The sequence below is a fragment of the Lynx rufus genome, unplaced genomic scaffold (genome assembly GCF_022079265.1).
Source record: "Lynx rufus isolate CCGP_SWC_20201006 ecotype Redwood Valley unplaced genomic scaffold, mLynRuf1.p SCAF_16, whole genome shotgun sequence".
Classification (NCBI taxonomy): Eukaryota; Metazoa; Chordata; class Mammalia; order Carnivora; family Felidae; genus Lynx; species Lynx rufus.
In genome coordinates this window covers 7,006,915-7,026,392 of record NW_025814830.1, presented here as the reverse complement: position 1 = coordinate 7,026,392, position 19,478 = coordinate 7,006,915, and the positions used below count along the sequence as shown (strand labels likewise).

General features: G+C 52.6%; 1 protein-coding gene across 1 annotated transcript; it reads left to right on the top strand.

The window, feature by feature from the left end:
• The first annotated feature begins 1,072 nt into the window (after positions 1–1,072).
• Positions 1,073–19,345, top strand: MEIOSIN (meiosis initiator). The gene is made up of 13 exons (XM_047079017.1): positions 1,073–1,143; positions 6,934–7,024; positions 10,031–10,142; positions 11,646–11,780; positions 13,066–13,311; positions 14,038–14,146; positions 15,013–15,113; positions 15,571–15,717; positions 16,258–16,331; positions 17,194–17,358; positions 17,434–17,693; positions 18,499–18,588; positions 19,180–19,345. The coding sequence occupies exons 1-13, from the start codon at positions 1,073–1,075 to the stop codon at positions 19,343–19,345; spliced, it is 1,767 nt and encodes a 588-aa protein (XP_046934973.1).
• Positions 19,346–19,478: the final 133 nt, after the last annotated feature.

The window sequence follows — 19,478 nt, the reverse complement described above, 5'->3', positions numbered from 1 at the left end:
TCCAGGCTCAGGTTTGAGATACTGAAGACCCTGAAGAGTGTCGGGGCTGTCGGATAGGGATCCGGGACCTGGGATCTCCGGCTTTGTATCTGGGAGTAACTAGTATTGGAGTCTGGAGGTGTGGCGGCTTTGTGACTGGAAGCTTTCCTGTTGGGATCGGGAGATCCTGGGGAGATTTTGAGTTCCGGGGTACCACTTGGGGGCCCCGGGGCCTGATATGGGAGGTTTGAAGCCTTGCATTGGATTTAGGGATCTAGCATCCCAGTGTGGAGTAGGAGGTATGAGATTTCGGGGCTGAAGTCATCATTTGGGACTTTGAGGCTTAACTTTCGGGGCCTGGAGTCCCCACGCTGAGTACGGGGCGTCAGTTTGGGGACTCACCTGTGAGATCTCGATTGTAGGGTTGGGGGGGGTCACAATTTGAAGGTCTGATAGGATAGTTCTGGGGTCTGGAGGTCTTTGTGTTTGGATCCAACGTCACCGTCGGAGACTCTGGTTTGCTCTGGGGGCGTGGGTTTCTTGTTTTAGGGTTTGGGTTCTCTGTTAAGGTTTGTGGTCTGTGATCTCAACTGGACTGGGATTGGGGTCGTATTTAGAGATCAGAAGTAGCCAGTTCGGGGGTCTAGAGTATCTCAGTATTACTGTTGAGGGTTTTGAGGTTTGGGAGGGCATCTTTGGGGGTTTTAGATCTTCACTTTGAGAGTTTCAAGTCATGGTTTTTGCATCTTAACCTCACCGTTTAGAGAGCTCAAGCCAGGTCGCAGGCCTGGCCGTGTGACGTGTCACTATTAAGACAGAAGTTCTGAAGTTAAAGTGTGGGAATGTGTTTTTAGTTTTAGGTACAGATCACAACTTGGCCCAAATTTACAGTTTGGGATTCAGGGACTTCGGTTGAGAGTTCAAGGGTTTGACTTTGGTCTCTGGGCCCATATTTGTGGGGGTCAGGGACCCTTGGGCTGTCTGAGTCCTCAAAGGAACAACTTGGGGAAAATGAAGGCTGCCCACCTTGCTAGCCATTCCTCCTGGAATCCCAGAGGTCACTAATAATTCTTTCTTTTTTCCCTCTTTGCAGATGTGGCATTCCAGTACACACTTGTGTTCCCCTGAATGGCCCAGAGCCAGTCCCCTGGGTCCCAGTGAGAGGTAAGGGCTCTACCCTGTCCATCTCCCTTACAGCTTCGGCCACTCTCGTTGGTTGAATAATAACAATAATGTTTACTGAGCGTTTACTGTTTGTCAGACTCTCCCCTAAGCCCTTTGTTTGTATGATATTCTTTAATCCTTACAACTGCAGAAGGGAGTATGGGCGAATATTACTGCCATTTTCAAGATGAAAGAACTCTGAGGTGGTTGCCAAAGATCATCTCTGAGACCCTTGCAGGCTTTGACCTTCTGAGTTTCTTAAACGCCCTCCTCCCTTTCTTTTTTTCCTGTATTCATTCATCCGGCAAACACCTATCAAGGGCCAGGAATCTCATAGAGGGGATTTTCACAGCAGATTGAGGGTTGGGTCGGTTTCTCCTTCCCTCCAAAGCCTGGCTAAAGAAAAGAGAGCCACAGCTCATCTTATCCCCATTGTCTCCCCAAATGACTTACTGTCCATCCATCTCTCCATTCATTTATTAACTCTAAAATTCAGCATCTGCTTTGTTCAGGTTCTTGACTTAGGTTCTGTGCTCAGAAGGAGCACTATGAAGAAAATGAAGAATGCCTTTCCTGCTGCCCATTCCTCCTGGAATCCCAGAGGTCACCAACAATGTATTCCCTTTTCCCCCTTTCTAGATGGGGGGAGGGTGTTGGTCATTGTATTAATAAAGACTCTTAGTTGCTAACGGGAAACATGCTGAAACCAGCTTAAGCATAAAAGGGTCATTGGTTCCTCATTGGGTCCTTTAAACAAAAAATTCAGGGGCATCCGGCTTGGCTGGGTCCAGGCAAGGAACCTGCCTCGCTTGGCTCTGCTGTTGCCCTCTGTTGGCTCCCTTCTTAAGCAGGCTCTCTCTTTGTGAGGGCAAGATGGCTTCCAGAAGCTCCAGAACCACATCCTGCCAGCCTGACAACCCCAGCAGGGAGTCTCTTTCCAGGACCCTTGATTCCGATTGGCCAAAGCTGGGTTAGGACCCCAATCCCGAACCAATCACTGTGACTCTTCTTAGCTGGACCTTAGTTCTATGCTGCCGAGTGGAGGGGGAGGTTGGGTTTGACCTTTCTGGGCCACATAGACTGAGAGTGGGGGAGGGGTGGTTCCAAAGGAAATTATTACCAGACAAGGGGGATTAAATGTTCATCAACCAAAACCAACAGGTTTGCCAACCTTCCACCCCCTCCTTCAGCATCCTTTCTCCCTAGAAAATTCTGACAAATGACCGTTCACCTTCTATCTCGAACATTTTGTGAGCACTCTCAATGTGCCAGGTGTTATGCTCAACACCCTCCAGACAAGATAAAACTTTCTAGCCACCTCCATTTTATAAATTAGTTTAAAACAGCCTCAGAGAGATCAAAAATTTTTCCAAAGTCACACAGCAAGTGACAGAGCTGGGATTTCCATCTAGATCTGTCTTATTCAAAAGCTGGAGCTTATAACGAACTATTATGCTGCCTCCGGGCACTGCCCCCTGCTTTGTCCCACTTTGGGGCAGCTCTTACTCTTAAATGTCTGCACATTAGGATCTGGGCCTTAGTTTTCCTATATCTAATACGAGATATTTGGACTGGCTCTTCCAGCTCCCGTAAAATAAAAACTAGGGAGGGTTTAGCCTGATTAGCTCAGGGAAGAGGAAACCCAAGAAATAGAGTCATTTGCCATTTCAAAGGCTGAGGCCATCAGAAGACAGAAGGAACATCCATAAATTCAATAATTTTTTTTGTTGAACACTTACTTAGTGCTGGTCATTATTCTAGGAGCTGGGATATAGTCAGGGCAACACATGACTTTCATGGGCCCTAGGCCATTTGCCTTCTTGAACCCCTTCCTCCATTAGAAATGTATTTAAAATGTTTTTTAATTTTTAAGAAGTTTTGTATTAAAACTTTTTTTAATTTAATGTTTATGTATTTTTGAGAGACATGGAGCACGAGTGGAGGAGGGGAAGAGAGAAAGGGAGACACGGAATCCAAAGCAGGCTCCAGGCTCCAAGCTGTCAGCACAGAGCCCAACACAGCGCTCGAACTCACGGACCGTGAGATCATGACCTGAGCCGAAGTCGGACACTCAACCGACTGAGCCACCCAGGCGCCCCTTAAAAATTTTAATGTTTTATTTACTTTTGAGAGAGAGAGGGAAACACAGAATTCAAAGCAGGCTCCAGGCTCTGAGCTGTCAGCACAGAGCCTGACACGGGTCTCAAACTTACAGACCGAGAGATCATGACCTGAGTCAAAGTTGGATGCTTAACCGACTGAGCCACCCAGGCGCCCCCAAAAACATATTTTAAATTATAGTTTACAACAACATCAGTATCGATTTTAAAAGAAATTAAAACATTTTTAGGGTGTTTGACTGGCTCAGTCAGGGGAGCATGCAACATTTGAACTCAGGGTTTTGAGCTCAAGCCCTATAGTGGGTGTAGAAATTACTTAAAAACAAAATCTCAAAAGAAAAAAGAAAATATTTTCATGAGTCCTTAAAAGCGGCACCAGAATTTATGTACTGTACTTACTGTACCTAATGGATAAGTCAGTGTGGGATATAACAATTAATAAAAAAGACCAAAATCCCTGCCCTGTGGTATTTATAATAAAGAAAGATTTCAGGTTCTGATAAATGATATGGGGAGGTGACAAAGAATGTGTTTAGTTCGATCAGTTGGTCAGAAAAGGCCTCTCTGAGGGGGTCATATTTAAGCTAGGTGCTGAACACACCAGCCATACAACAGTTAGGGCAAAAGAACATTCCAGGTGGAGGAATAGTAAAAGCCCTAAGGGAGAGAGAAACTTGGCGGTTTAGAGAAACGGAAAAAGGACCCATGTGGCTGCAGCTGGCCTGTTCCTGAAGCCCCAGAGGGCAGAGCTGGAATTAGCGGGTGAAAATTATAGACACTATGAGGAAAGAGTTTGTCTGAAACCCGAACCATCCAGTAAGGAAAGAGGCAGCCATGGGAGGAAGTGCCCGGAGCCCAGAGGCCCCTGGGGGCAGACCCCAGGTTACACCTATTCAGGACTACTGCCCACGAGATGCCAAGATTTTGTGATGCCTAATCATCCTTTTCCTCCCTCTAAATTTTTTTCCTGGAACTTCTGTGTTTGCACACAGAAGGCTCTCTCGGTGCTTTGCAAAACCCTGAGTAAACCACCCAGGGACTACATACAGTTGAAATGAAACTCTTTTTCCCAGACATGGTCAAATAACACCTTGAACTTAAATAGGCCTGGACACTTTTTTCTTCCTTGCTTTCCTTCCTTGCTTCTTGCTGGGGCTTCCAGGGGCTCCTCTAGAACAGAAGGAAAGTGGTATGCAAAAAGTAAATATCAGGGCCCAACAGGACTTTAGAGGTCAGCCTAACCCAGTTTTCCTCCAAGGATAGAACGCTAACACCCTAGCCCCTCAAAGTTGTGGTTTCTACCAGGAAGTAACTTGAGACCAGAGATTTGTTTTTCTTTTATTCCTCCATTCAGTTGACTAATATGCATAGTCTTCTGTATTCATAGCAGTTTTGAGAGGGTACACTAATGATATCATCCCCTGTGTAAGGCCCTTTTATGGCTTCCTGTTGGTCTTCAGATAAGGGCAAAACTCTTCTGTACCATGAGCCTCTGAGACCCTGCCTCATCTGGCCCCTATCTTCTCCAGCCTTGTGTCACCCCACAAGACCCCTTGCTTTCTGTGGGCCAGGACACTGGCAGCTTTACTTCCTTTGAGTTCTCTATGCTTCCTCGTGCCACAGGGCCTTTGCACATGTTCCCTCTGAAATGTTCTTGTTCTCTCTTCACCTATACATCTCCACTCATCCTTCAGCACAGGTTCTGGCCAGGTTTACTTCCTCAGGGGAAACCTCAGATTAGATCAAAGACACCTGTTACAAGTTCTCCTAACACCAAGCAGGTGTCTTTGTCTCCATCAGGGCCAACTTCATGGGCGTGCAACTCATGCAGTTACAGAGCCCTGTGCTTGGCAGAGCCTGATTCTTGGTTTGATGCTCTGCTCTCACCATCTAGAAATTCTTAATTTTTGAAAAAGGGGCCCCACATTTTCATCTGCAAGGCTCCCCTTCCCAGTAAGTTTTATAGCTGTTTCTGGTCCCAATTGGAATTTTATGTTTGTGTGACAATTTGATTAATGCCTTTATCCCTGAGTGTACTGTGGGCTGTAGAAGGAGCTGTATTTTGTTTTTTATACTTTTTAAATAAAGCTTACTTATTTTGAGAGAGAGAGAGAGAGAGCAGGGGAGGGGCAGAGAGAGAGAATCCCAAGCAGGCTCCGCACGGTCAACATAGGTCCCGATGTGGGGCTTGAACCCACGAACCATGAGATCATGACCTGAGCTGCAGTCAGATGCTTAACCAACTGAGCCACCCAGGCGTCCCTTTGTTTATATACGTTTATCCCTATCGCCTATCACCATTCCTGGCACATAGTAGGTGCCCAATCAGTAATTGCTAAGTGAATGAGTGAGAAAGATTCTTTTAGAGCTCCAGCGTTTGGTTAGGGAGATAAGTGTGTGTCCCACACTACTCCCCCATCTCCTCGAGGGCAATGACCATGATTTCTCTTACCTTCCGTGGTGTCCAGCGCGGGGCCTAAAAAGGAGGGGGTGTTAGTTTGTGGATGTGTGAGTAGGAACTAAACATCTGGCTGTAATCAAGGGAGTGTTTTGGGCGTGGCCATGCTGCAGGTGACAAAGTGCTGTGGCCATTCAGAGCAAGGGAGGAAGGCAAGGGTGGTCGCCAGGGGCTGCCTGGGGCAGGTGGCAATTGAACTGAGCCCCAAGGAAGGTGAGACAAAGATGGGTGGAAACGGGGGGATCTGGGCATTCAAAAGGAGTCATGGGAGTGGTGGCAATGGTGTGTAATTTGGGAGAGAGGCTCCATTGTCTTTGTGTCTCCATCTGTCAAGATTGGGGTGGAGGTGTGTATACAGGGATATATGATGAATTATGGATTCAGGGATTAGATCCTGGAAGTTCTGCATCCCCCCCAGGAGTCAGCTTCTGCCATGCCCTTATTTATTTATCTAGCAGAGATGTGGCGAGTTCCCACGACGTGCCAGACCCTGTTCTAGATGCTAGAGATAGAGTGGTTCCCCCCTCCACCAGCTCTCAGCTCAGAGCAGGGCCCAGAGAAGTGCGTGAGCATGGATGGGGCTGAGGGACCTTAGCAGAGGTATCCCACCTGTCCTGTGGAGTTAGAGTCACTTGATGGGAGAGAACCAAAGAAAGTAAGAGATGAGACCAGGATGGTCAGCAGAGCCAGGCCTTGAGGGGCATTATAAAAGCTGTGTTCAGAGTTTAAACTTGACCTTTAATAATAGGATGGCCTTGAGAGATTTGAAGCACTTATTAGTCAAGTAACATATCGGGCTCTGTGCTGGGCGGCTTCACACACACTGATTTATTCAGTCCTATTGATGATCCTCTGAGCCTGAATGGATCTCCTCATTCCCACTGCACAGATGAGAAAACCGTGGGCAGATCTGGTTTTCAGAAAGATCACCCTGACTCTAGGAGACAGTATGGGCTGGAGGAGGCCAGACAGGAGGCCGGGAGAGCTAGGGGAATGTCAACATGTGGACCAGGCCAGGGGCTGGGGGTGGAGAGAAGGGATTGCAAGGGGAACGGGTGAGATTTGATGACCGAGGGGATGAGGATTCTGTCTGGGGTGTCAGGGGCGGGGAGCTTCTCTGAGAAGGGGACCACTGAGACCAGTGGTTTGGGGGTCAGGGGCCAATTTCCATTTTGGCTGTCCTAACCCAAACCGGCTCTTGGCCCAAAACAGGAGGCAAAGGAAAAACCACACCAGCAAACTGCAGGAACTGGCATTGCTGCTACCCATGGCCCTGAAGAAGGGTACCAAGAAGCTCACCAAGGTATGGGGACCGAGGGAGGGGAGGCGGACGCGGGAGGCAGATCTGAAAATATCCGTAACCAGCTTAGCCTCCCTCATGCTGGGACCCCTCGACAGGCCCTTTCAGGGACGGCGCCCTCGATGGGGCATTTCTGTGATTCCCATGACCAGAAGACGGGTGGTGGTGGTGGCAGGGGGCAGAGGGTGGCTGTTTTTGCAAAAGACGCAGGGGAACCTGGGAGGGGAAAATCGGCAAGGAGCCTGGTAAAGGTCATCACTTTGGGACTCAAACAGCCATGGGTTTGAGCCCTTCAGCCCCCAAACGATAGGACTCTGGGCCGGGCGCTCAGCTTGTCAGCCTCTCCAGCATCATGCTTCTCAGCTGGAAAACAAGAAACAATAACATCTACTACCCAGCAATACTGTGAGGCCAAAATGACATAATAGCCATGAACAAGTGTCGGTTCCCTCTCTGTGAGTCCCTTGTTTTGTGTCCTGTGGGCATCTTCTCCGCGAGGTAGAGATAGATAAGGCTTCTCTGGGCGTCCGCAGTGGCTCCTCAATGAAAGTATGCAGTGCTGAGCTGACACCTTGCTGCCGCCACTGGGAGCAACTTAATAAGGGACTCAAAGATCTGGAAGGCCTGGTGTGATGCTTTCTCACTCTAGTTCCTCTCATTCCATCCTGTTATTCCTTCATTCATCAGCTGGTTATGGAAAGACGGTTGGATGTCAGAAGCTGTTCTAGTCTCAACAAGGGAAGGCAAAGAAATTTGGGACCCATCCTCTGGGAACTCACAGAGTTCCCAACATGAGTTCCCCATTGGCGGAACTCACCCCTCTGAAGCACAGAGGGGTTGAGGACACAGCTGGTTAATAGCAGAGAGAGAGAGTCAGGTTTGTGGCATTCCAAAGGCTCACCTCCTCCACGGTTCTGTCATTCAGTGCTCCATAGGTGTTTGTTGAATGAAAGAACGAGTAGATGAATGAGTGCATGAATTCCCTGAGTTGAGAATGTTACAGGACCATCTATCTTCCCTTCAGAAGGTCTCCGGGATTTGAACCTCTGCTGGTAGTCCCCATACTAACCTTCCTGAAGTATTGATCACTGAGCCTTTGGTCTTGGAGTCTGAGGTGATGCCCAATTGCCTTCTGTATAAAAACAATACCAGTATGAGGCGCCTGGGTGGCTCAGTCGGTCGAGCATCCAACTTCAGCTCAGGTCATGATCTCACGGTTTGTGAGTTCCAGCCCGTCAGGCTCTGTGCTGACAGCTCAGAGCCTGGAGCCTGCCTTGGATTCTGTGTATCTCTTGCTCTCTACCCCTCCCCCACTCACTCTCCCTCTTTCTCTTTCTCTCTCTCTCTCTCTCTCAGAAATAAATAAACACTAAAAAATTATACCAGTAATAAAAAACATTTCATATTACTTTATAGTTCATAAACATTTTAGCTTAGTGAGTGCCAATCGTGTGCCAAGCCTGGTGTTGGAGATACCATACCTGATCTTGAGAAACCCACAGTTCGGTTCTCAGAGTTAGAAAAGGTCCTCACTTAATCCTTTGAGAACCTGATGAAAGTGTTCTCACCCATAGTGTATCAGGCTCTGTGCTGGGCAGTTTCACACACACTAGTTTATTCAGTCCTAACGATGATCCTCTGAGCCTATGTGAATATCCTCATTCCCACTGCACAGATGAGAAAACTGAGGCACAAAGAGGTAGCACGGCCTGCTCCCAATACCCAGCCAGGAAGTGGCACATGGGGTCCAGGTCCTTCCAAAGTAATACATAGTCTCCTGCCTGTGTCACACATATTCCTTAGTTAGATTACAGCTTCCTTCCGTGGATCAGGTCAGATCATTTCAGCGACCATCGGTATTATATCTTCTGGAATGCTTTCACACATTTCCCTTTGTGGGATCGTGTTTCCTGATCTAGGGTTTGGAAGATTACTGCTAATGGTTTTGTTGTTATTCTAGGGATCCAGTTCAATCCAAGAAATACTTGCTGGCATTCTTCCCTCTCCTCTTCCCCAGGCGAACCCCTGTCATTCTTCAGGTCTCCGTTTAAATGCTTTTTCAGACACTCAAGTCCACTTTCAGAATCTCTTGTTACACTCTTATTCATAATGCTTATCACACGGTTGGTAATTTTGCATCATTTCTGAGTTTATTAAGGCCCACTGCCCTCCCTAGATTATAAATTCCAGGAAGGTAAACAGAAGTGTGTTGGTTCACCCCTACATACCTGGCCCTCAGTGGGTAGTAGTCTGTTGGAGCTTCGTGTCTCCAATACCAACTGAGTCAGTACTTGGTGGCTGGCTGGCTGATGCCTGCGGGGCAGAAGGCATCATGCTCAGTGCTACGGGGGAGGTCGATCTTCAGCCAACACTGGCTAAGCTACCTCTTTATTCTGGGAGTAAGGGATACAGGAACCGCTTAGCTACAATCTCTACCCTCAACTAGTTCAAGGTCAATGAGAGAAAATAACGCATAAACAGGTAATTATAAAACAGGCCCAGGGTGTTACAAGAATGCTGAGGAGGGACATCTGACCCAGCCTGGGTGAGAGGGGTCAGGGAGGTGGAAAGTTTCTGGAAGGGGAGACCACTGTGCTGAGTAAGGCTCAAAGGTGGAGAAGCCAGAGCAGGGGTCTGTGGGGAGGGGGGAGGGGGGCCTTGCAGGTAGAGAATACAGCATATGCGAAGGGTCAGGGGTGGAAAGCCAGACGGTGTGTGTTGAAAAACTGGGCCAGGAGGCAGGCAGACCCGAGTTCAGATCCCAGCACTGCCACTTCCTCTCTTTCGCCTTAGCGTTAGCACTCTGAGCCTCAGTTTCCTTAGCTGTAACAGAAGTCTCCCTGAGCGGCAGCAAGGACTAAACAGCAGAATAGGAGCACCTCTGCCAGTGGAGGAATTGTTGGGATGGGGAACGCGGTCCCAGAGCCTTTCTGTCTCTGGTCCCCAGTAGCCTCACACTGTCGTGGGACCCCACTCTTGTGCTCAGCCTTGTCTTTCTTTCGAGGGCAGAAGGAGATTCTCCTGCACGTCCTGCACTACATTCAGTACCTCCAGAAAAACATCGATGTGGCCAAGGCCTTGCTCAAATTCCACACCGCCAATGGGGAAGGCAGACTTGGGGGTAAGTAAGTTCAGTCCCCATTTCCCAATGCCTGCCACAGACCAAGAGCTGTGCTGCCGTCGGGGGCACCGAGCGAGTGACTTAGATGAGTCCAGGCCCTCCGGCCTCTCAGAGCCTGGCAGAGGGGACAGAGACAGAGAGACGTGGGTGATGCTGTGAACTTAGGGGCATCTGGGAAGACTGTGGCGGGGAGGGGCCTTGCAATTGGGCCTTGGAGGACAGGGGCAGGGGGCCCCCACCAGGCAGAAGCAGCAGTGGGCGTGTATGAGGAGACACCTGTGGAAGGTCTGGGACAGGCCAGCAGCGGGCACGCTTGGAGGGACCGCGTAACATCAAGATGCCGCGCGAGGTTCTTGAACCGGATCCTGACGCAGACACAGGTCTCGGGACCTTAACCTCTCAATGCCTCAGTTTCCACGGCTGCAAAATGAAGACGATACTAGTACAGTTGAGCCTGGACTAACATGGGTTTGAACCGCACGGACTCACCTCTGCACAGGCACTTCGGGAGAAATATCGTACGGAACCGTAAATGTATTTTCTCTTCCTTACGGTTTTTTTAACATTTTCTTTTCTCTAGTTCACTTTGTGGTAAGAGTTCAGTAGATAACACATATAATATGCAAAATATATGTGAATCAACTGTTTATGTTTATCGATCAGGCTTCTGGTCGGCAATAGGCTATTAGTAGTGAAGTTTCTGGAGAGTCCAAATTAGATGTGGATGTTCCACAGCGCAGGGGGATGGGCGCCCCTAGCCCTGCTTGTTCAGGGGTCACCTGTACTTCCTTCCTGTGTTCGTCATGAGGCTTAAATGAGTTAATACACATAGAAAGTGTCACACGGTGCCTGGAACAAGCCGGTTGTTCCCCGTGTGCCGGGTGCCGTCCTTGTTTCCGGCATAAAGAATCCACGGGCCACAGTGAGAGGAGGTGAGGTGAGGATCCAAGACCCTGAAGGGCTTTGAGCCAGGAAAAGCCAGGATCAGATTTTTTTTTTTTTTTTTTTGGAAGACGAGCCTGACATCTAGTGTGTGGGATTGGGTATTAAGTGAGAAACTGGAGTCGGGGAGGTCAGCGAAGAGGCCTTTAGGAGTGATCTGGACAGGATCACTGGACAGACCGATCTAGCACTGCGGGTAAGGCTGTAGACAGAAGTGGTACATTTGGGAGGTGCTAACAAAGGACAGTTGAGAGGCCTGATAGGCCCCAGGCAAGCCAGGGTGGGCAGCGGAGTCTTCAGTGCCCTGGGGAAGGTAGGAGGAGGCATTGGTTGGGGATGAGGCCTATGGGGAAGCATTTGGGAAGCACTGAGCCCGTCTTCCCTCTTGGCAGAGGCCCAGGATGGCCCTGGGGACGCCTGACTTTTCGCCCTGTACCTCTACTGCCTGGATGTGCAGCCTCACACCCATCCATCCGATCTCTTCCCAGGAGCTCAGTTTCCACATTTGTAAAGTCAGCTGGTTGGGGCGATCCGACCTGACTCTTTCTCCATCCTGTGCAGGGCTGGCTCGGAACCCGGCCGTGGGCCCAGCAAAGCTGAGACGCTCCACCCCTTCGCGCTCCCCACACTGGAGGAAGTCCCGTCTTCAGGGAGGCTGCCGGAAACCTCGGAAGAAGAAACTGACCGGATCGTCAGGTACAAGTGAGGCTAGACAGGAAGCCAGGTCACTGGGAGCAGAGCTCCTTCCCCAGAGCCGTTCTTACTCCGGGGAGGCCCAGGCAGCAACCCAGAGCCCCTGACCAGGCTTTACAGTGAGACAGACCCACCTGGTTCAACTCCCAGCCCCTGGAGCGGTTACTTTCCTCCTCTGAGCCTCAGCTTCCTGGTCTGGAAATTGTAGTACCTGCCACTGGGTGGTGTTAAGGATGAGCCTGTGTACACACCCCTCGAGCAATGCTGAGTGGAGAGGCACATGGTCAGCGCCCAGTGAGTGGAAGCTGCTGTTACCACGTAGTCTTTACACCCAGTCATGCATCCTGGGCCAGGACATCAGGGAGCGCGGGGTGATGGAAAGACCCACGTGTGGAAAGCAAGCATCCTAGGGCTGGCCTCAGCCTTGCTACTGACTCGCTGTGTGTCCCTTCCCCTCCACATGCCTCAGTTTACATGTTTTTAAAATGGGACTTGTACCTAAACGATGATTTCCAGTCTTGGCTGCATATCTAATTGAATCATCCAGGGTACTTTGAAAAATGCTTATCCCTGGGGCACCGGGGTGGCTCAGTTGGTTAAGCATCTAACTTCAGCTCAGGTCATGATCTCACAGTTTGTGAGTTCAAGCCCTACTTTGGGTGAGCTCGTGCCCCGCTTCAGGTGAGCCCCGCTTCTCTCTCTCTTCCCCTCATAGGATTCTCGCTCTAGCTTTCCCTCTCTCTCTCTCTACCACTCACTTACTTGTGCCCTCTCTCTCTCTCAAAAAAAAAAAAGAAAAAAGAAAAAAAAAACACAATGCCTGTCCCTGGGGCTCCTGGGTGGCTCAGTCAGTTAAAGGTCAGACTCTTAGTTTTGGCTCAGGTCATGATCTCCTGGTTCGTGAGTTTGATCCCCACATCAGGCTCTGTGTTGACAATGCAGAGCCTGGTTGGGATTCTCTCTCTCTGCCCCTCCCTCACTCATGCTTTCTCTCTCTCTTGAAGTAAATAAATAAACTTTTAAAAAATGCCTATCTCTGTGCCTCATACCCTGAAAGTCAAGTTCCAGTGGTCTGGGATGGAACCTGGGCATCAGTATTTTTCCAGAGCTCACAAGATGATTCTAACGTGTGGGCAGGGGAAGGGAGCCTACGTTGAGCTGATCTCCAACTGAGGCCCAGGCTTACCTGGGCAAAGCTTTGAATAGGTTGTGGAACCCAGAGCAAAGATAGCCCCCCATCTGAGCCATATTCTGGCCCCCTCTGACGCCTGTCTCTCTGCTCCCCCAGAACGCCAGACCCGGGCCCAGAAGCCTCGCCGCTGCCTGGCCCTGGACAAGCCCAAGAAGTGGGTAACCCCATCCCCAGACCAGCAAGGAGGAAATGTGGGGAGGACCACCACTCCTTCAAGATGCACCACCTCCAGCCATCACCCCAAAGCTGCATCAGCCCTGCCTCAAGATGACAGAAAGGGAGGAAGGTCCCGGCTGACGTTGCTGGACATGGCTGAGAACAGCATCCACTGTGACATCTCAAGTTGGTCTCCTTCCTCACTGTTAATCTTAGCCGGTTATTTATACACTGCTTGTCAGGTACCAGCAATGTCCTGAGTCCGGTCCCAGTAGCTGAGGACTCCATGGTGCACAAGAGAGACGCTGTCTCAGGCCTCTTTCCCTGTTCTCTTTTCTTCTCAGGCTCTGTTGTGGGACAGCCTCAGTGTGGCCCTCATGTGAGGCTGTGGGTCACAGAACTGGGGGAGGGCAGGCAGTTGCTCTCGTGACTCTGGTCTGTGTGCCAGGTTGAAAAGTTGCAGACACACACCCAGCAGGGAGCCAGGCGAGAAAGGGGTGCTTGGAAGGCAAGGCCCTGAGCTGTTCTATCCCCTCTGTTCACTTAACTGTGAAAGGCTTGTAAAAATGGCGCCTTTCAGCCCAGGGCTGCCGACTGCCACGTAAAATGTCTAAAACCTCGCTGGCACGGTAAGCACTCTGTCCTTGTCTTTGCTATCGTCATTTTCATCGACACTATTCCACTTCAGGATTTTAGCTCCCTTCCAGCTTCTGAGAAAGAGGTAGGGTTCCAGAAACCCAGGGGTCATTCCGGTTGTCCTGGAGCCTCACGCAGAGGCCCCGCAGCCTGAGGTCTTGCTAGGATCTGGGCGGGAGAGGCTGTAGCAGGCCCCGGCACCTCTGCATCCCTGTGTCTGTGAGTCCCAGGAGGTGTTCCAGTCACAGGAGTAAGCATCCCGACTTGCCCCCGTAGGCTGCTGTTGCAGAGTCAGTGCCCAGGGTAATGGGCCCTACCTTGCCTTCAAGGCCCAACAAGGGGCCGAGGGGATCCATTTTCTCAACAGGACACAGCCCTGTCCCAGGTAAGGGAACCCCAAGGGCTCTGAGGGGGGGAGGCTGAGGTGTGTGGTCTGGAATGGCTGAGGGGCAGTGAGAAGCGAGGTTGATTTACATCCTTGCTGGTATCTGTGGAGAGAGTACCTCTGTGGGCCTAGCTTGGTGCAGGCGGTTGAGGCTCCAAGGAGGGCCCTGCTTCCGGTCTGCTGGACCAGGGCTGCAGCCCCTCGCCAGCCTCTCTGCCTCCTGTCTCACCCCTTCCAGCCCGTCCTCCCTAGTTGCCTGACTTCTCTAACCACACACTGTGGTCACATCAGCTCATGGCTTTAAGGCCTCCCTCAGTGCCCATGGGGAAGAGCCCAAGTAGAACTTCCCTGGCCCTGGTTCATCTTGCCAGCCCTCTCTGTTGCCCCTCACCCATGAATCTTACCCTTAACACCACGAAATATTTGCCACTCCACAGGAGCCACGCTCTTGCCGCCTCTGGGCTTTTCACCCTCTGATCCCTCTTCCCGGCAAGCCTGTTTCCCTCATCCCCCTAGAAAGCCTCCACCCTTTCGGCTGACCTCAGTGTGGTCCTCCCTCCTGCCTTGTCCACCCTCTCTGTCCTCCTGGAACGCCACCCATCACAGCCCTGCCCCCTGTGTCACCAGCACCCCATGACACCTGCCTCTCCTCACAGTCTGAAGCCCCTTGAGGGCAGGTGCCTCAGCTGATTAAGCTTCCGGCCCACCTCGCCCCACCCCCCCCCAGCAGCCAGCACAAAGCGACCCCCATCTTCAATCACAGTGGGTGACACCAAGACGCCCCAGGGAGAAACGGCTCGCCCCAGGTCACATGCAGCTCCCAGCCCAGGGCTCCGGGTCTGCCTCTTGAATTCTACCTCTTGCAGACAGAAGATGGTGTTCTACGATTCCAGCGAGGAAGTGGACAAGGAGTCCCCAGATGCTGACCCTTGGCTTCCTGCCTGGACCCCAGAGGGCAGCCCCCATGGTGACTGGATCTGTCTGTCCTCCCTGTAGGATAGTGTGGGGGCCTTCCTTGGTCGTTTCCTCCTGAGGCTTACTGGCGGGGAGGAGACCAGGACTGCTGCTGCGGGCAGGGCCACGTAAGCTTACCTGCTATCACTGAGCCATCGGTTGCTATGGCAGACATCAGTGATCAACCATCATTCTTTCTGTTGAGCCCAGAGACTGCCTCAGACTCTTTCTTAACACAGAGCTCCGGGGAGCTACAATCAATCTATCATATTTGGCACACCAGATATTGACGGTTTTGGATTTGGCCATCCACAGCACCATGCCGGGCATCTTGTCTCTTCATTTCCTCTCCCGAGCGCTCCAAATGAGCAATTGACAGAGTCACCTTTCCCAGTGCCCAGCACCACCTCCTCAAAGCCAGCTGCTGTGTCGGGGCTGACACATCCTCAAGCCTGATGTTTCCTTTTCAGGGAGCTTGGGGCCTCCCCAGGTTAACAGCTGGGCTGTGACAGGCCACCCGAGTGAGATCCTCGGGCTCAGCCCCTCCCTCTTCAGCTCCCCAGGAAACACGCTGCCAGAACAGATCCTGGAGGACGGTACTGAGTACCTGATGCAAGGTGAGAGCCCAGGGCTAGATCTGACGCTTGGTTCATTCAGAAAACATTCAGTGAGGGCCGCCTGGGTGGCTCAGCCGGTGAAGTGTCTGACTTTTGATCTCGGCTCGGGTCTTGATCTCAGGGTTGGGAGTTCAGGCCCCACATTGGGCTCCACGCTGGGTGTCGAAGCCTACTTGAAAGAAAAAAAAGAAAGAAAGAAAACATACGGTGATGCCCACCAAGTGTGCTGCCCTGTGCTCGGCAGAACTGGGTCCCCAGGGGTGAATCCCACCCAGGCCCTGCCTCGAGAAGCCCACAGCCTCGTGGGGAAGCAGCCCAGGCCAGTGTGGTGAGGAGAAGGCTCCAGGAGCCTGCGGTGGGGACCCACTCACTCGGCTCAGGTTGGAGGTGCCCCAGGGGAGCTGGCCTGTGAGCTGGATTTGGACCTGGGACAGGAGATCCCAGAACAGAAATCTAGAGAAGGGCACTGAGGCTCTCCGGCCGGCCCTGCGAGGGAGGCATTTCCATTCCAGCCCCCGCCCTGGTCTCCCTCCCTGACAGGTCTCTTTGAAGAAGTGTTCCTAGATCCTGAGTCTCCACTCTCCGATGGCTTGCTTGAGGTGCCACAGAACAAGGTAGGCATCTGTCCGCAGACACATCCATCCTTCTTTCCACACGTGTCACTCACCTGTTTCGTTTACTCCTCCGTCTCCTCTACCGTTAAGCCGCCTTCCCCCACCCACTCACCATCCACCTGCTCACCCTTCTCCTCGTCTTTCCAGAGATTCATCTACCGTCTGTGCCCTTGTCTGTCCGTCCTTATCCTTTGAACATTCACTGCTGGCCACCAGGCACCCCACTCTGTGCTGGGCATTTGGAATAAACTAGACACAAAGGATAAGAGCTAAAAGCTGCCAGGTGCCCATAAGAGACCCCACGTAATTTTACAACTGCTCTGTGAGGTGGGGTCTCTTGTGACCCGCATTCAACAGATGAGGAAACTAAAAACGGCAGACTAAGCTCAGGAATCTTCAGCTGGAAAGAGGACCCCCCCACACACACACCAGGCCCCAAGGCCCGCCACTCACCCAGCTGGTCCCCAGATAAGTGTTCCTTCGTGTGGGAGGCGGCCCCCTGCCTCAGCGAGTAACTGAATCACAGCATAGACACCTTTGGCGGAGCTCCTAGTAAGCGCCGGGCACTGTGCTGGGTGCTTCTCGGCCCTGTGAGGCACGTGTAGTGACCACCATTCTGTGGGCAAGCGTGATGCTCAGAGAAGCTACGCCTTGCCCAGGACACAACAGCTGCTGAATTGATGGCGTCGAGAGCTATTGCCCCGGAGGACCCGAGCCCCATCCAGCCCCTCTCTGACCTGCTGTGGGAACTTGGGAACATTTGCCTGCATGTCCAGGAGGTGTTTGGACCAGGGAGTCTTAAATTTGAGCTGGGACACTGCGGTCTCCCCCACATCTCCCGTCTTTCTCCTTCACTCCCCAGGAGACACCCTCTGAGGCTCCCAAGGACCCCCCCGACTCCCACAGCCTGTGCCAGTCCTCTGTCTCACTGGACCACTGCTACCTGTCGCTGAGCGAGAACAGCAAGGCGCCGTCCAGCTCCAGCTCTGAGAACACGGACGAAGAGTCAGTGTGGAGGCAGCCAGAGGTGAAGGGGGGACAGCCATCGGAGGGGTCGGTCCCATGTCTCTGGCCCACTCTCACCTCCCTGTCCCCTGCCCAGGACAATGAGGCCGACCCCGAGCGCCTGCAGTCCTCCAGCGATGAGGACGGAGACTACACATGGACCCCCACCAGGCGGGCCGCGACCCAGCCCTCTGCCGGGAGAAAGGCCAGGAAGGGCCGGGCGGGCAAGGGCCAGGTGGGCAGGGACCAGGTGAAGCCCAAGGAGAACAAGAAACCCCCCTGCCCTACCCAGATGAAGAAAAAGTGTGTCAATGGCTTCATCATGTTCTGCAGGATGAACCGGAAACAGTACATCCGGTGGGTGGGGGTCCTTTGGGGCCCTGGCTGGGGCCTGACCTGCACTGTCCACCCGCCCCCCGCCCCCAGAGTGCGTCGTCCCTGCTGTCTGACACATTTGCCCCTTCCAGAAACGACCCAGTGACCCTTCCTCGGCCACACTCCCCACCCCCCGCCTTGCCCCCCAGCATCTAACCTGGTCCCACTGCCTTGGTCAAGGCCTGCGAATTATAAGCAGTGAAACCCGACTCACACTTAAAGAAAAAGACAATTGGCTTATATAACCTGACAGAAGGGGAGAACGCGATTGCTTCAGGTGCCGCTGGGCCTAGGGCTCAGACGTTGCTGTCTGGAAGTTTTGTCCCCATCTCCTACTTGGCTCCTCTGGGTTGGCTTTGTCCTTCAGCACTCAGGGTGGGGTCAGTGCAGGGTCACACCAAACAACCTGGTGGGAGGAGAGCTCCTTGTTTCTAATGTTTCTGGCAAAAGTTCTTGGGGCTCACCTGCTAGATCAGTCGCCCAGCCCTGACAGCGGAGGGTGGGGAGGCCCCCCGATCCACAACGGGGAGACGGTGCCCTGACAGGAAGATCCAGGTGCTGGTACTGGACCAGCAGATCCAGGTCCTCCGCACGTCCCAAGACACGGTGTCCCCTTCCCAACAACCATTTAGTCCCACTCCCTTTTCTGACAACTGAGCCCCAGAGGGTCTGTTCTGAGGCTTTTCAGGCCAACGTGGATGGGAAAGCCAGGACCCTGAGAGGGCAGGGAAACCTCCTTCACGGGCTCCCCTGAAGGCCTCTCCTGACCTCCTCCCTCCTGTCCCAGAGCCTGCCCTGGGACCGCATCCACGGCTGCCACCAAGGAGCTGGCCCAACTGTGGCGGGTGATGACCCAGCAGGAGCGCAGACCATACTGGTGAGGAGCCCCTGCCCTGAGCCGAGGGCCCTCCCTGCTCCCTACTGCTGCTCTGTTTCCCAGAGCCTCCAGCTTCATGGTATCGGAGACAGGCTGGAGCTGACCTGGGGTGGAAGAGTTGGGTGTTGCAAATGCCTAGGAACGTGTTAGGGGGTGTTGGGTAGAGAGGGGCCCTACCTCGCAGCTCAGAAGGGCAAATAGCAGGCTGTGGACCCCCTTCTGCCCTTGTTGCCGCAGGGAGCTTCTCAGGGCAGGAAGCTGACTCTTATCGCCCTGTCACTAGGCCTCCTCCCTGCCTCCCCCTCTCTGCCACCCTCTCCTGTCTAACATCAGAGCTGTCACCTGCCCCTTTCTCACTGGCCCCTGAAACACATGACATGTCTGTGCACGGTTTTTAACACCTCGTGGGAGTCTGAGGCTCCAGCGAAGAGCCCTTGACTCTTTCCATCGCACAGACCTGGACTTGGGGGCCCAGAGGTTGGCCTGATGGGGCCAAACAAGGCTCCCGTCTCCCCCTCAGCCAGGCTCTGGGCCAGGGGAGGTGGGACGGGGAACAGGGAAGGAATGACAGATCTGCCTCCTCCCCCCCAGCGTCAAAGCGCGCAGGTTCAGCCTCCAGCACAACCGGATCGTGAAGCAGGACAGCTCCAGCAGCGAGGACGAAGACTGGGGGACCCCCAAGCCCTTCTACCAGCTGCTGGCTGAGAAGGCCCGCTCTTCCTCAGATCTGGCTTCTCTGCTGCCCCCTCACAACTGAGAGGGTAACCCTGCCTCGCCTCTCCTCTCCTCCCCTCCCCTCCCCCGCCCATCTCACAGCTCCTGCAGCTCTGGGTGGTTTGCAATGAGGAGCCAGGACAAAGAGGTTGTCCCCTCCCGGGCCTCAACCCTCC

Bases quoted from the DNA above. Each gene is read 5' to 3' on its own strand.
- MEIOSIN (XM_047079017.1), top strand. From the start codon at position 1,073: ATGTGGCATTCCAGTACACACTTGTGTTCCCCTGAATGGCCCAGAGCC. The intron at 13,312-14,037 runs GTTGGTCTCCTT...TTGCCCCCGTAG, and splicing joins CATCCACTGTGACATCTCAA to GCTGCTGTTGCAGAGTCAGT. The intron at 15,114-15,570 runs GTGACTGGATCT...TTTCCTTTTCAG, and splicing joins CCCAGAGGGCAGCCCCCATG to GGAGCTTGGGGCCTCCCCAG.